Genomic DNA, 17481 nt, shown 5'->3' with positions numbered 1-17481 from the left:
TATGTCTCTAAACAAAACCCTAAGCTGCTGCCCCTTATAACCTGCTGCCCGGGTGCACTGCACCCCTTGCACACTCACTTAAGCTGCCCCTGCTTCATTTTCTAAATTAATTTCCTTTCTGTGGGTAGCAGTTATTATCAATACTTCAAGACTACATGGCTTTTGTGTGTTTCATCATTTGAATAGTGGTTCCCAAATAAAAAAAGAAAAGAAAAAGCTATAAGCTATGAGAAATAACTTTACTCATTTCACACATGTACACACAAAAAACAAGGGGAAAAAACCAAGCAATAATGACAAAATTTGTTAAAATGCATTAGCTATTTTACGAGGTACTCTACATTAACATTTACATTGAATAAATAAATTCAGGAACTAAACTGCAACACACATTGGCAAAAAATAATAGTAAGAGCCACAAATATAGATTTTTCATAGATATAGGTACATGAAGCAAATAGTTTTTTTCCTTTGATGTAATGCACATTTGCACAAAACTAACATTTCATAAAACGTATTTTGCTGAGGTCATGCTTTGCAAAATAAATTCTTTGAAGCTTGAAGCCCATGAAAAGCTATTTTTACAGACACTTACAATGTCTGATTATTCATGAAAAGATAAATGCACAATATTTCAGCATATTAAGAAAATTAAAGATTCTAAGTCAACTTCACTGAGAAATAACAGTTATATCACAGAGTATATGAAACTAATAACAGTAATATATTGTCACCTGAATGCAAATAAAATAATTTAAATTTTTTTATATCAGACTTGTAACTTTAGTCTCAAAAAATGTCTTCAGAAAGTAAGTTTTTTTGTGGATGGAAAAAGAAAACACAAATGGCTCAAATACATTAACCAGCAACACGTACACAGTAATTATAAAAATTCTGAATATATAACTGAAACAAATTTCTTTAGAAAGATGTTGATAAAAAAAAAAACTTTTCTTTTTCAAATTAACCGGGATATAAATCTCACATAAAATAAAAAATTTAAAAATATAAATGCATTTGTAATAACAAAATTTATAAAAACTACTTAAGCTTTCTTTGTTTTACATGATATGAATTATCAGACTTCAAAGTGAACATGGCACATTAAAGTTTATTAAACACTGAGTATCAAGTACATCTTCTAAAGAGTGGTAGCCTACATAGGCACTTTTATATCTTTTTATTCTTCTGAATTCCCTCATGACTCTTCAAATCCTTTTTTACGACCCCCTCTTGGTTTGATGGTCTCCGAGATTTGCCACATAGCTTCTTCACATAGATAATCATCAAAGTTATTGAAAAATGCAATAATTTCTTCATTTCTACGAAATGGGTACTGGCTATGTGCAAAAGAAAAAAACCTTATATATTCCATGCATCAACACAAATTATACACAACCATACCCCATTGAAGTTTTATACTTCATAAATCAAATTAAGGTAAAAAGTTTTCTTTACCAAAACCAATATAGATACTCATCACAGTGAAATATAATTTAAATGAATTTTAGGTACCACATTGAAACGTGGTATAAATGCAAAAATCTTTTAACCAAAACTTAGCACAAAATTGGAGGACCCCAACAAAGATTCCATGTAGCTATTACTAACTCATTTTTAATACACAAATCTGAATATACATTTGCAAATTGGTAAAACAGATGCATCAGCTTATTCAGCATTACCTCATTCAAAGCCAATGATCCAATTTAAAAATCTTGAATTAAAAATCCATTGAATTTTGGGTCATTTTGTGGATTTTCTAAACATTTGCCAGTTGTACATGCAAGAACGACGTGAAGATGCAGGGGAAGGCTCAACCAAGCACCCAGAGTGGCAACACTGGAGGCGGAGGGAGTCCCCCAATGAAACAACAGGGATCCATTGGCTAGCCTCAGGGTTGGCGGCCAAATCTGACATGGCATGAAGACACAGGCAAAAGTTCAACTGAGCATCTAGGGGACAAAATAGGACCCTCCAATGAAAAAATGAAATGAAATTGGTTGGCCTCCGTAAAGACAGACACAACACCAAGATGCAGGCGAAGGCTCAACCGAGCATCTACAGCCAGGGCTGTCACAAAATACCCCTCAAAAGTGCTACCACCCCCAGCATTTACGAATTTAAAGTGTCAACAGTAATGAAATTAGTCTCTCACCGATAATACCTCACACTATTTTTTTTTCCTTGGCATTTGAATAGTGATCAATAGCAGAGTCCACCCCCTACTTGAAAGCCATAAAAAACGGGGAACTACAATCACTTTGGATTCCTGTCTTCTGACTCGACCAACATAGCTGCACGGACGCTGGAAGTCAGAAATGATTGTGTTGCGCAAAGTATATGTGAGTCATTTCTCTGTACCGGCCATAATATTTGCATATATTTTCGTCTGACCATACGTCTCTTTTTGAAGTAGAGTGTCCCGTTTTTTTCGATTCTATTTGATTTTAGCAATGATCCGTTCTTCAACCTACTTTCGTAGTAGTGGTAAGATTTTTACTACAGCAAAATGTAACAAACCTATGCAGAAGGGGGTATAGGGGTCCCATGTCTGCCCCAAGACTAGTGCTGTCTTAATGCATGGGCCCACCTGGGGCCTTACAAAAATGAGAACCGGTTAAAATTTGAGAATTTGCCAGGTGGGATCTCAGAAAAATCGCTTGGCCCTGGGGCCCATGCTGCTCTAAAGACGGCCCTGCCAAAGACAATCAAAAATTAAAATTATTTTTCTGAATAGATTAAAATATTGAAAGAAAATACCTTTACATGCTATATTTTTCAATTTCTGTTAATTTAAAATGTTTTTGAATGTAATGAATTCAAAATGTCTCTGGGACAGATGCCATGTGCCCCCCTCATAACATTCACATAAAACTGTGAAATTCTATTATAAACCAATAAAGTGGTAGAAAATGGGTTTAATCATCAATCAATGATGATTTTGATTATCAATTTTATAAAACCATGCTAATGTGTATTCTGAAATCGAATAGTTCCATCCTATGTATTTTACAGTTTTTAATCAATGATTGGATTGGATTGTGTGTGTGATGATTTAGTTGAATTCGCATTTCAAGTTCTCCGATAATTTAAATTGACAACCATCACCACACAGTAAGGTTGCTGGTCGTTTGAGTATAATGTTTCAGAATATTGGGGAAGCTTACATTAAAAACAGAAAGTGCAAATACATAATGCAGGGGTTCTCAAACTGTGTGCCGCGGCACCCTACAAAGGTTTTCCGAAGAGACTGTTAAACTGCTCTGGAGAGCCGCAGATAAGCATTGATTATCCGTCGAGAAAAGAGGTGCCGCGGGTGGAAAAAGTTTGAGAACCCCTAACATAATATCTAAGTGTATAAGAGGCCTCACACATCCTCCAATGCTGCTTGTGCTAAGATCTTTGACGGGCCCTCAGGCCAAGTGATTTTTCTGAGACCATATTAGGCAAATTATTGAAAGTTTCAACCAGATCTAATTTTTGTGAGGCTCCTCTTCTCTTGGACCCTGAGCCGTGCCTGGGTGGGCCCATTCTTTTTGACGGCACTCCCGCCCTTAGCTAAGGGGCCTGATGCATCTCAATAGTTTTGGACGTGAAAAATATTTGCCCGATTTTATATATTTGGGGGGAAGGAATCGGCATCCATTATTTCAAAATACACAAGAATGCTCTGAAATATTCATACAAAAAATGTTAAATACACAATTCAATAAATTAACACAAAAACTGACAAAAATTCAGCACTGAAGGTAATTTTAAACTAATGAGAGAAAATAAAATCCTGAAAATGATAAAAATTTTGGACTTGATGAATCAAAAATAATTGAAAGAAATAATTCCTGCACCAATAAAAATTCAGAATTTACGGGGGGAAAAATTTCAGAATTGTTGAAAGAAATAATTCCAGAATTGATGAAACTTCAGAATTAATGCAAGTAATTTCAGAATTCATGAAAGCCTCCAATAGGTTACCTTGAGTGCGGGGCTCCACAAAGCACGGTGCCCAGTGCGACCGCTCCTGTCACACATTCCTAAGAGCAGCTCTCACTTTCACAGCGGAAATCACATTTCCTCATTTCTCATTGACAGCCTCAACCGTTTTTTTCACTGAGAGAAAAGCAAGAATCGGGGAATAGGGTGCTGAGACTATGGTGAAGAGATGCTTGGCTAGTCAGTGAATATCTGTTGTTTAAATTTTGTTGGCTGGGCTATGTCCTTACATCCCGTTGGCTGAGTTTTTGGAGGCCCCAAGCAGAGGTGGATTTAAGGGCGGGCACACCAAGTGCACACCCTGGGCCACGTAAAACCCAAATGTTACACCTTTTTTAATTTAAGGGGTCCAGTATTTACTTTTGCATCTGCCCCCCACAAGCAAAACTTTTCACTGGCCCTTCTGTAGTGAATTTACAGCTTGGAAAAAACCCAAAAAAATTATGGTAATTTTCCCCGGTCCCAGGGCTGTGCTCATGTCTGCCCTACTCTTTTGGGGTCAAATGATGAACTTGACTATACGGAAATCGAGCGTTGACATCTGCATAACAATTTTACAGAATTTAAGAGTTGAACTTGAAAGTTATTGGCAACATTCCCAGTTTAAACGACAGCAGATGGTTTTTCTACAGTTAATTACACAAAAGAAAGCAAAAAAAAAAAAAAAAAATTTAGATAAAAGCAAACTTACGTGAAGTAGAACCTAGTTCATCAATGTGTTACTATGAAATCCTTTGAACTTGGAAAAAAACAAATCTTAAGCTTTTTTTTTTGCTCACATAGGAGCATTTCATTATTCTAATAGAGAAAATTTGTGATTACTACTATCTGACATAAATAGTTCAATCTTACATGAATGGCAAGGAATGGTTCAATTCTCTACATGCAGCTGGTCATCCGACAGACATTTTGAGCGGAAAAAAAATTACACACCATAGGAAGTCCGGCCAGGACCACAACTAAGGGAGAGCAGACGGGTTAGTGCTCTGGGCGCTAGACCCGAGGGGGTGCAAATTTCATTCTGAAACCTCGCCTTCAACATTACAAGGAGGTATCAAAATGTGCGCTTGCCCCAGGTGACCAAGCATCTAGTTGCGCCGTTGAGTCCAGCATAGGAATTCGTATTGCTGTACAGCAGAAATGATTTTTTCCCCCTCGTGTGGTAGGTATACTGCATATCTATTCAAGAAAAGAGCCAGGGAATTTTAGCCATGCACTAATTGTATGCTATCAGCGGCTCTCTTTCCGCTGAGTAAAAAAAGACAGACAGCTTAAATATTGTTAATTGAACGCATGTGTTGAATGGGTCTGCAAAACGATTTTTTTCTCTCCCTATAGAAATATTTGGTTCCAAGGAAAAAAAAAAAAAGCTTCTTCCCCTTTGAAGTTATGCAGCTTGGCGAGTAGCACAGATGTTTTTCCAGTCTCCAAGGAATGCCGGATACCGAGTTTTCTCATGGCAATATTGTCTTCAGGTCATTTTCTGTGGTGCCAACAATGGCAAACCGTGAACATGCAAACAACAGGGTCATCTGGTTGTCAACAGAGAGCCCTGAAGCAGTAGGATATTTTTGGGGAAAAGGGACAGAGAGAGTATGGAAAAACATTTCCCACCCCTGCTGTATTGTTTGGGTCTCATGAAGATAGATACTCAAAAATACGAAAAGAAAAAAACATAATTAAAAATACTAGTTTCGAGGGGGAGGGGAGAATCAGAGACATGTTTCCCTTCCTTTGGGCCTTGCAACAAAACAAAGGATTTCCAGTGCGATAAGGGGAAGAGAGATCCTCTAAATTCTTATAATTTAAAATTGCGGCTGGAAGCCTTTGTTCTGGAACTCTAGGAGGGTTTTTCATCTTTCCCATTGTATGATTTTTAGGCTGAAAAATTAAAATATGTACCATAATAGTGAAATAAACCAATTAGTTATTCATGGAAATGCTTGAAAAATGAAAGGGTAATGAACGTATTCTCGCGGCCTGGTACGATTGATGTCACAGCGCGGTAACGGGCCATGACCTGGCAGTTGAGAAACACTGTTTTAGACAATAACTTTACTGTGATAATTAAACGTTGTGTATATTTTCTTTTTATTTGAAGTCATTTATGAATTTTTTTTTTCACAAATTATCCCTCACACTGTCAGAAGTCATGAAAAATGGAAAAACAAACGTTGAATCATTTCTCCTTCCTCTTTGAATCTCAATATACAGCATTTCATTTCACTAGGATGCTTTTTTAATACATGTTTCTATGTCTGTATTTGTTTATTTAAACTTATGTTGAGCTTTGAATTTTAATTTTGATAATAGCACTGGAATAAACAATTCTGTAGTCTGTTTTTTTTGCGGTATAAACTTCAGATAACAAAGCTATGACATTATTGCATTTATTTTCCCAGCGACTTTCTTTTTACTTTTTAACTACATCGATGAGACTATTGATTGATGCCTTTTAACCCTTTACACGGCAGAATAGCAATAAGCTTGCTTATGATTTTCAATAGTAAATGAGTATATAATGAAAAAGTAATGGGTATAGAGCAGTTTTTTCAAAGTGTGTGTTGCTGTTTCTAGGGGCATCACCAACCGTTATGTGGGGTGTTGTGGCGACATGGGCAGAGATACAGAGGGGCATGGGGGGGCATTCCCCTCCCCCCCCCCCCAGCATCAAAGGTGGAGTCAACTATCTAATGTATAAATGTATATATGAATTGACATCATCATCGTGCCCCCCCCAGACTTCCAAGTCTATCTCCGCCTATGCGTGGCGAGGTTGAGATATTGATTTGTGCACCTATTTATGCTTTGAAGTTCTTTTATACGGGAAAATATCTATTAATCTATCCTGAACAGCCACTGACAAATCATGAATTAGGCAAGGGAGCAATGGTTGACAAAAGTTTGTGAACCATTGGTATAGGGAAAAGTGTTCCACTGAAAGAGAGATTAACTTTACAAAATATTTGGGTTTGCCAATGCTAAAATAAGAAGGCGAGATATCTTGTCAATGCCACTCAAAGGGTTGAGATCAGAAATCAGCAATAAAATGTACTGTCTCAAGTCTGTTGCTGTGACTACCGTTGTAGTATTGAGATTCTATGATGCTCATTTTATTCTCATGCTTAATGGACATATAGGGTGTATGGGAAAGTCCCTTGGACCTGAAATGACTTGCAAACAAAAAGATCTACAGCAATGCAACTCCTTACAAGGAAAGGGTCCCACGAATATGTCTTCAAAAATTTTAATTTAAAAAAAGTGCTTTCAGTGCAATATTTGAGCTATGTTCAAATGGTGATTGGTATTGCTTTATCAACACAAGCAGATATGTTCCGGCGTCCCTGCATAGCTGTATCTAGCTTCCTATAGTTTTGCCCTGAACTTATCTTTATCGACCTCCACTACTCTTGAAGGAAAGACAACTTACATTGTCAACTTCTGCATAGCCCTCAATGTGATCGGTATGAAAAAAAAAGTTCCATAGATGGTCATACATACAAAGCTGAGCTAATTGTAGCTGACTGTTCTACATCTCTCCTTCTAATATCAATAAAAGACCACCCAAACTGCTCTTGAAAAATTCTGCATTTCTTTCAGATGTTCTCTTCACAAGTGTTTCCATTACCTAAAACACGGCCATAAAAATTGCCCTAGTTCCATAACTTTTTTGGTTCATGGTGTCCTTTGTGCAGGATGCCTCTGTCCAACAGGCCATGCTAGTCTAGAATAAAGATTGGGCTTTGCACAAAAGGACCAGATTGTAGGAATGAGGAAAAGGAAGATGTGTCAAATCTCTTAATTTAAAACAATATAATGGGGAAAAAAATAAACAAATAAATACATATATATATTTTTGCAAAGAACACACTTCCAGCAACACCAATCACTTCTGACCTCAGGCGTCCTTGCCTTTCTGCGTGAAAAGGGTGCTAATGTTTTGCCTTGAATCACAACATACGCCTACCAAACAGCTACAGAGCAGTTTGATTAAATTCAAGACAATTTTATTTGAATTCTCAAACAAAATGCATTACATAGGGAAAAAATACAAACGCTCTAATAAACTGTTAACCAATTGAATAAATATATTTTGCAAGACATAACACGTGTCCCCCCCTCTTCCTCAGTAGCTTACCAAGGTCAAAATAATGCAGCAGAGCATAGTTTGGGAACATATGTCCCAGTGAAATGAAGCAGAGCCGGACTTAGGAAGGTACAAAGGGTTTAGTAACTGCAAAAATGAGATGACAATACAGGGTGTCCTTAATTAAAAGACTATTTTAAAGTAGCCTAAAGGTGAAACCAGCCATCAGAAAAGTGAAATTTTGTAGAGCACTGCATGAAGTGATGGGAATTTTTTTCAGAGGGAAAAAATTAGTTGAACATGTCACCACCAGAGGGCATTTCACTTTGAATACCCATAGTAAACATTTAAATTTATGAGGGGTCACGCAGCAGCTGTTATAAAACCTAGAAACATTCGCAAAGATCTTGTTTCTCAATGTGTTTGATGCTCACAATGATGATAAGTTTACGAGATCACGCTTTCTTGGTCAAATTGTTTTACCAAAACAGCAATTCCGCAGTAACTGCTCTACAGATATATCAGACTTGGAGGAGGATTTGCAAAGGTCCAATGAATCTTAAAACCTTCTGAGTATGATAACAAAATTTGAAACCACAGAATCGTTGACTGTTTGTCCTGGAAGAGGATGAAAACCCATTTCTATAGATGCAGTACAGGAGGTTTCGCTTCAGGTGGAAGAGGACAGAGCTTCAAATTCTCGTGGTAGCACTAATGTTAGGCGTGTAGCACAGGCATTGGATAGGCCATGTTCAACTGTCCATAAGATCATACTGAATATCCTCCGATATTATCTGTACAAACTTTCACTTGTGCAGCGGTTGCTTCCATATGATTATGATGTTTGACTCCAGTTCTCGTTGCAGTTTCTAGCTCGCGTTGTAACGTATCGGGATCCGATCCCTATACGTTAATGGTGATTTTGTCATCATGTGGGAAATTCCTTCTTATTTTAGACCCCAGGGACCTCTCAGTTACCGGAAACCACCCGAGGACCCGCTGGCAAACCGGTGAGGGCCAGAATGTTCGTTTAGTTCGGCAGTCGAACGAGAACGGGCCAGAGGTCGGGCTACTGATGCCCCACATAAATTAATTTCCCTCATGACGACGATGTCGCTATTTTCGTGGAGGGGTCTGGTCCAGATTATGTATAGTTTGGGAGAGGCTTAAGGGTTTGCCAGGTTAAATATTTTTTTTTTTTACTAAAGAACCTCCCGGGGGAGTTGTTACAAGACTCGTTGTACGGAAAATATGGTGTTGTACTCACTTGTTTTCGGCGGGGGGCTGCAGACCTCCGTCGGAATATTTCATTACTTATTGTCTTGTTGGTATTGTTTACATAATCGGGAGAGTCTGATCAGCTCTCCGGATTGTGTTATGTTGCCAGATTGCAATGTAATAATTCAATTGTAATGTTTATAATATAGTGACGCATGAATATGTAAATCCGATATTTTTGTTGAGGCAAAAAGGCCTTGCGAGGACATGTGGTCCCAAATTTCTTGTGAAATAGGAGTATAAATTTCTCCCTCTTTGTCTCTCACATTGCGTTCATCCTTTGTTTGTTCTTTTCAACTGAAGCCCTCTAGTAGGACGGTTCACCGTCTTGCTACCGCATCCATTGGCCTTAGGTTGGGAAACTAAGCAGATAATTAGTTAAAATGTAATAGTTTACACTGTTTGAATTTGTTTTCCGGCAGGTCCGGAATCGAAAACATTAATTAATCTTCACAGTCAAAGTTCTTCATTCCTGATCAAAGTGGTCCGGCCCTTGACCAAGAGGCCCCCTGGAACTGATCAAAGTGGTCGGGCCCTTGACCGAGAGGCCCCCTGGAACTGATCAAAGTGGTCGGGCCCTTGACCGAGAGGCCCCTGGAACTGATCAAGATGGTCCGGCCCTCAACCGAGAGGCCCCCTGGTGCTGATCAAGGTGGTCCGGCCCTCAACTGAGACGCCTCCTGGTACTAATTGAAACGATCCGGCTCTCAACCGAGAGACCTTCACTGATACTTGCGGGGAAAAGCTACGTCGAAGTGACTAACAACATCGGATGTCCGATCACCATAAAAGTTTGACTGTTGATGATCATCAATTGGTGAGCCAGTATCTTTCTGTTAAATAGAGGGCTCCATGTTATACTAATCTTTTGTTAAAATTGACTAACTTTATATTGAATTTAATAAATAATATTTCATGCGAAAGTTTATTTGCAATCATTTTCCACTTGTCGTTTGCCACCTTATTGCTGGATATTTTGAACCGGGCAAGCAACTCCCATAAGGGACGTTGCAGCGTTGAGGTCGATTCAGAATGGCCTTGGAATATCCTCTGGGCAGCCAAAGTGCATTTTCATTTCGATGGTGCAGTCAATACTCACAACTGCCGAATTTGGGAACCAGAAAATCCACACGCTATCTTAGAGGTTCCGTTGCATTCACCAAAAGTGATGGTATGGTGTGAATTTACTGCATCATTTATTCTCTGTCCCTACTTCTACGAGGAGTTATGTTCTGTAGGTCCAGTGACATGTTCGATCACTGGATGCGATATACATTGCTGTTACAGAACAAAATTGTTCTGGCTCTGCAAGGATGTCACTGCCAGCAGCCATAATCTTTATGCAAGACGGAACTCCTCCACACATTGCAGTGTGCGTTAAGAAAAAATGTTCTTAAAACACATTTTACAGAAGAACATGTCATCAGCCGGCACTTCCCTAATCTATAACCTCCCCGATCCTCAGACCTTAATCCATGCAATTTTTGGCTTTAGGGGCATTTGAAACGTCTGGTAAGTTGTGACAATCCAAGAACTTTACCTGACCTTAAAGGCAGCATTTCATGCAACGTGCTGAACATTTCCCTGCACTCACTTCGGTCAGTTGTAGAACATGCCTTCTTGTGATTTCACATGGTATCTGAAAATGATGGCCATCACGTGGAACATTTTTTGTTGCAGTAACAATTGTAAAAGTGTTTAACAATTGTTAAAATTGTAAATGTTTGCTTAAATGTGTCATTTTTTTAATAAAACGCCCTCTAGTGGCGACCTGTGCAACTAACCCCCCCCCCCCCAAAACAAAGTCCTATCACTTCATGAAGTCCTCCACAAAATTTCATAATTTTCTGATGACTGGTTTTGCCTGTAGACTACTTTAAAATAGTGTCTTTTAATTATGGACGCCCTGTACCTTGATTACATTTTGTGTGTGTGTGACTAACTTTTTCACAAATCAATAACTTAAAATTTTTGTCCAAGACCTCTTAAATTCAGACATCCAACCGTCTGGCCAAGTTTTTAATGGAACTACACACCCCTCCAAGTAAAGAAAAGGGTACAGGTGTATCTGGTGCCCCGGGTGCTAGACCAGAGGGGACACTAAATTCTTTTAAAATTTGTTAGTCAATTTAATTGTGATTCAAAATTACACAGGAGAGGTACAATGCATGCTTGCCCAGCTGAAAGAGTATTTAGTTGTGGCCGTGACTAAAAGGCCTCCAATATTTAAGAGCCAAGGGACACTTGAAAATTTTTTCAATGGACACTATCGTCCAAATTTATTGACAAATAGTCTTTTTACAACCATACAATAATAGTTCGGTAATCATTCTTGGGCACCAATGTAAGCCCAGTGCATACCAGGGTGTTTATGGATACTGGGGAAGTACAGTACACATGATTTTCTTGGGGAAGGGGGCAGTGTTTCTCATTTTTTCTCTTCCTGGGGGGACGTTTTTTACTGCAAAAATTCACTATAATATCAGGGGCGGGTAACCCCTAAACCCAACGTTTGCATACATTAATGCACTGGGGAAGGATTTGGAAACAATGTTTTAAAGAGTGGAAAAGCTGTTTTCGCATTGGGGTTACAAAATCCCTGAAATAAAGCAATATATTTTTTGCCATCTTTGTTAGTTCATAAAAAAAATTGGGAGGGGTTTATAACTGGAATCTGGTTTCCAATCGTAGTCACTGAAAAAAAAATCAAATTGGATTTTCAACAAAAAAGGCCTACAAATCATAAAAGGGCTCATTATTTCTTATGTCAATATTTAAAAAAGTACTGTGTTGGTGATTCGATTCCATGTTTTAAAGGGGGGGGGGGGAGAGTAGGGAACCCGCAGATAGCTCAGCCCTCTCTGGTCATCACTTCAAAAGAAAAAAAAAACTTCTCTTTTTTACTCCCTGCAATGCAAGGAAACACACTTTTTCTTGTTAGCAGAAAAATGGGATGATGGAGGGAGATGACTTTCTCAATTCCCTTAATTTTTTACATCACTACTGGACAACAAAAGAGAAAGCAAACCAAGTAGTGTCTACTGGAGGGTTAAAGAAAAAAAAGAAAAAAAGCTAGTGTGTGCCTGTTCTTATCTTCACAGAAATCGATATACAGTACTGTCAAAGCTTCCTAGACCTAGACAGACTCTAGTATCTAGGAGGCTTTTTGGTACTGCTCATCTACCCAAACCTTGAATTTTTTTTTTCTCGTCACTTGTTTTTCATGCACAGTAATTTTTTTTAAATACCTCAAGGATTATTTTCCATTTATGTGTATCTAAGTTTCCTAACTCATTTTGGTACCCCCCTATAATATGGCGCCCTGTGCAATTGCATGGGTTGCACTACCCTAAGACTGCTACTGATGTAATATATGTATTGTGTACTTGAATAATAAAGCACCCGGCCCTGTCCAGCCCCTTAATCGAGGCAATAGCTAAACTTGGTAATTGTCAAAAGAGCCTGGGTGGCGTACAATCTAAAAGGTGAACCATGTTCATACAACATTCTGACATGTATTAGACATGTAGTGCAATGCCGATTAGATGACATTGCTTTCAGCATGAAAACTTAAGTCCACCTGTCCGATACTCTTCCCATCAAAAGAGAAAAATATTCAAATAAATTTTGAACTGACTAAATGACTTTTCTTCAGATGAGAGAATATCACACAAGTGGGTTTATGTTTTCATCCTGCAAATCAGCACTTTATTGTCAACATTCACTCAACTTGGCTGTCTCAAATAAGAACAACACAATATCCATGGACCTTTTATTGTACTTACACCTTAACACTAGAGAAGGACCGATATTTCATTCTACCTAGAACAGTGGCTCCCAACTATTTTTAGGCCATGCCCAACCAAAAAAAGCATCTCTGAAACCCCATCAGGGCCATAACTAGAATTTTCTCCGGAGGATTTTAAACCCTCCCCCCCCCCCCCCATTGAATGAAGTGTTTTTTTTATGTAAAACTTATCCTTTTCAGACTTTGAAACCTTAAATTTAGCATTGCTCCCGCCTTTCCTCCATTAACTGTAATTCTTGTTAATCAAAAAGTAAAATCATACTCACACCGAGGCAGCCAAAAATATAATTTATTTTTTTTAAAAGTAGTGGCTCTTAACCAGGGGCCCTTAAAGAGACATTTGGGGGTTCTGTGAGCTTGGATGAGAAAACAATTAACTCATTGTTTTTAAATACAGAATATTATTTTGTAAAGTGGTACATGGCCTTTATTTTTCTTTATTTTACTGGCGGAGAGGGGGGTTGGTGGACTTCATCTTACTGCTGCGTTTCCGCCCTGAGCCGGTTCGCTCCTCCTTAGAAATCGACCTGGTCGCAATGGGCTCCCCTGAAGCAACCATATCAACATCAGTCTTAGTGCGGACGCCTAATCGACATAGAACCACAGCGGTTAGAACTCCCAACCTCAAGCTGTCCGCCAGCTCAGGCTCCCAAAATAGCTGGGTCACACGAACACACCACGGTTCTCAGTTGACTTCATCTTAATAGCACAAATTGTCCGTGGAACACAAAATGTCAAGAACCCCTGTCAGAGGTTTTTTTTGGAAAGGGTTTGACCTCTTCCAAAGAAAACACTGAAGGAAAAATAAAAGAACGGAGTCATCAAGAAATTGTTTAATAAGTATAAATTTGAACTGATGTAAAAAATGGTAGGAGAGAATTCCGAAATGTCCCAAATCTTTATAGAAAATCTCATTTTCAAATTGGCCCTTCTTAAAATCAAACTGCCTTGTTGTGGGGCATGCCCCCCCCCCCCCACCATTGGGAATTACCCACCTAGAAGAACCGATACTGGTCAAATGACCGGAGGTTGATTTTCACTATAAAATCTCAATTTTCATAACTTTTTTAAATGTTTAAATGTAGACATCATTGTATAGGTAAGCAATAGAATATAAAAACTCAGTTTCCCAATTAAATTTCATAATTAAGTTTAATTTTAGCCTCTTTTTTCTCCAAAGGCGCACATATATATATGTACCCATTTTTTTAATGGTTTTTAATGATTCTTTTTTTAAGTTAAAACTTCAGGTACGCATAAGGGTACCAAATTAATTTATCAATCAATTGAATAATTAAGTTAATTAAACATTTTCCCCCACTTTTTTCTTAAGGGCATTTTGACATATAATAAACACAAACTGATCTGAAAAAAAAATTTAATGGTCAGTTTTGGCTCAGATTTGAAGAGGATAATACCTGTCCAAAAGTTTCTCTTTGTGTAACTGATAATAAAGAAAGAAACTTACGATTCTCTACATTTTCCAATACCTTCGTTACATTAGAAACACAATTTCCACAACGATTTTTTACGCATTGTAAATTTATTCCATGTTTTGTTATTGCATGGCGAGACCTGATATCATTGTTTTTTTCCTGGTGCATTAGCGCTTGTAGTTGCTAGCAAAATTATGATTCCTTAACAAATAAAGGTCTATAAGCTTTTTACCTAATTCCAACAAGAACAAAATTAATTTTCCCAGTTTTAATTATTTTTTCTCTACTAATTGACCAAGCATTTCTTGAGGCTTTGTTGAATGTTATGGAAAATGTACACTGGCAAATGAATGATATACGCACGGAATGCTTTTGAGTCGTCTGATCAACAATATACTTTGTTTTGTTGTAAAATTCGACAGTTTCAGAAAATTTTTTCTCACTTTGAGAATATATATTTCAATACATTTAATGTAGAATAGATTTTCCTTTTTCTCACATAGAAAAAACAAAAATGTAACATATTTATGTATAAATGCCTCAAACGCATTTCATAATAAAGAGGTCCCTAATAAATTTCATGTGAAATTACTTTTCAATCTTTTATTATTATACCTACCATGATAGTATTATTCTGCTTCAGTATTTCATCAAGTATTTTTGAAGAAAAACAATCATTTTGTGCTCAAATTTCTACTAGCTTTCATATAAGATTTAATGATTTCCATCACTACATTTTTGGTCATATTAGTATTTTATTTTATAATTAGTCTATCATTAAAATGATGCTTTCAATTAGTTGAAGTGAGCATATCTATATTAGTAAAAATTTGATGCCATGATTCAATGAAATATTTGCTGAGCATGCTATGAAAGTGTCTACAATGTTATCAGTCAAATTGATCAGTGATGGTCCTTCTAAATAAAAATATCTTAGCCGATTTTCTTTTAAAATTTATGATAGTTAGACAGCATACTATTTAAGCATTTTTAGGAAAAGTCGTGAAATTTTAACATTCTAAATTATCTGGTTCATCATGAAAATCAAGCGAGAAGACCATAAATGGTCAAAATGACCGGTGTGGTCCTTCTAGTGTTTAGTTACATACACCATATGTACATGCTAGGGCTGTCTTAAAAACATTATGGGCCCCATACCAAGTGATTTTTCTGGGGCCCTACCTGGCCAATTCTCAAAAAATTTAACTACTTCTCATTGTTCTGAGACCCTTCTTCTCCACAGGCCCCCGGACCATGCACGAATGGGCGCATGCATTAAGACAGCATTGGTACATGCATAATATGTATGTAAATTTTATCATCATTTTCTAACCTGATGCATTTTCATTGCTTCTTGCTTACATTTGAAAAAATTAATCTAATTTTTCTTCTGGCAGAGTATGGAATTTTCTCAAGGAGCTAAATTTTATTTTTTTCAAAATTTCTATATCACAACCATCCAATATAACATGCTCCCCATGGAGCGATGATTGATGTTCATTTTTGTTTCCCCATGCATATATGGGCCAATAAGATTGAAACTTACCGTTATTAGCAAATTTCAAATAGCTTTTCTTTTGTGTGTCATTACTGAGAGGTAGTTTTGGTCTGATTTTTCTTTCACAAGTGTAAGTAATAGCACAGGAAAATTTGAGAATCTAACATAGAATTGAGATATTTTTGAACTAACAAAGCCTTAAACTTGTATATCAACTCCTCAAAACTTGTATATTCTTTTGTGTATCAAGAGGATGTTTTATTGACCTGGGCTACTGTGCCTGATGTAAAAGTATATATCACATGTAAATCCATACTGCAAAAATATACTGTTTCAAATAATGCCAATTTGGTAACATTTTCTTTTATGTTAAATTTTATAAAAATACAAACAAAATATTTAATTTTGAATACATGTTTAGGAACAAAAGAGATAAATACCTATTTCTGAATCGCCTCATATTATCAAGAATATTGAACTGCTGCCAGCGTTTTGAAAAATTCACAACACCATCACCAAGTATATCACTGTTACCAATATGCACAAAGGTAAGGTCTTGCAAAATTAAACCACTGGAATAAATAAGTTTTGGCTATTACCTTGCAAGGAAATTAATAAAAAAATGCATGCATACACAGAAGCAGTGCATTGCATTTAATGCATCACAAACAGCATGTATAAGCATCTAAAAGTATTTATGAATTTACAAGTACAGTGGAACTTCGGTTAACGAGCTTAATTCATTCCACCAATGTGCTCGTTATCGGAATAGCTCATTATTTGAATCATACTTCCCAACAGGAAATAATGGAAACTCTGATAATTTGTTCCACAATTATTCATTCACATAAAAATGACTAATAAAAATGGCATTCAATCAGTAATTAAACATGATAATAATTATACATAATGCAATAAAATATGCATAATATAAATAACGTCATAAAAAATATGATAATGTTTACAAATTAACTTACTCTAAACAAAAACGACGAGAGAGAGGAGAACTACCGTTTAGGAAGATTTACAAACTCACTGTTGTTTGCTAACTTTTTGCGTGACTTTCAGAAAGAACCTTATCCAATGACACTTGCTTTTGCCTCCTTTTTAGAATTTCTGGGAAATGGTAAATTGCAGTGTTCGATGGATAGATTTGTTGCTTGCACACTGCTACAGCTTTATTTGGGTAATTCTTTTTTACAGAGTTTTACGCAGATTCCCACATTCTACACATCTCTCCAATCTCATTTTATGTGAGGGACTCCTCCTTACTTCTCTCTTCCTCAGACGAGATACCATTCATGAATTCTTGCAGGTGCATGCAAAAGAGACCCATCACTTCATCTACTATCAACTTCTAGACATTTTTTCACCACTAGTT

The 17481-nt window shown here is 37.1% G+C and overlaps 1 protein-coding gene across 4 annotated transcripts in view; it reads right to left on the bottom strand.

The window, feature by feature from the left end:
- Positions 1-220: 220 nt before the first annotated feature.
- The window catches only part of C3G (C3G guanyl-nucleotide exchange factor), a 105342-nt gene continuing 88081 nt past the window's right edge, over positions 221-17481 (bottom strand). For all 4 annotated transcript variants that reach the window (XM_089232958.1, XM_089232959.1, XM_089232961.1 and 1 more), the window contains exons 19-20: positions 16541-16672; positions 221-1340 (exon numbers count right to left, since the gene is read on the bottom strand). In XM_089232958.1, coding sequence (XP_089089084.1) covers positions 1199-1340; positions 16541-16672 — 274 coding nt within the window. In that variant the 3' untranslated portion in view covers positions 221-1198. The remainder of the gene's footprint in view (positions 1341-16540; positions 16673-17481) is intronic.

This window comes from Pholcus phalangioides, unplaced genomic scaffold (genome assembly GCF_987345545.1).
Source record: "Pholcus phalangioides strain wild (caught in Gottingen) unplaced genomic scaffold, Ppha-v1.0 ptg000007l_1, whole genome shotgun sequence".
NCBI lineage: Eukaryota > Metazoa > Arthropoda > Arachnida > Araneae > Pholcidae > Pholcus > Pholcus phalangioides.
The sequence above is the reverse complement of the archived record's forward strand: the minus strand, read 5'-3'. Positions and strand labels throughout refer to the sequence as shown.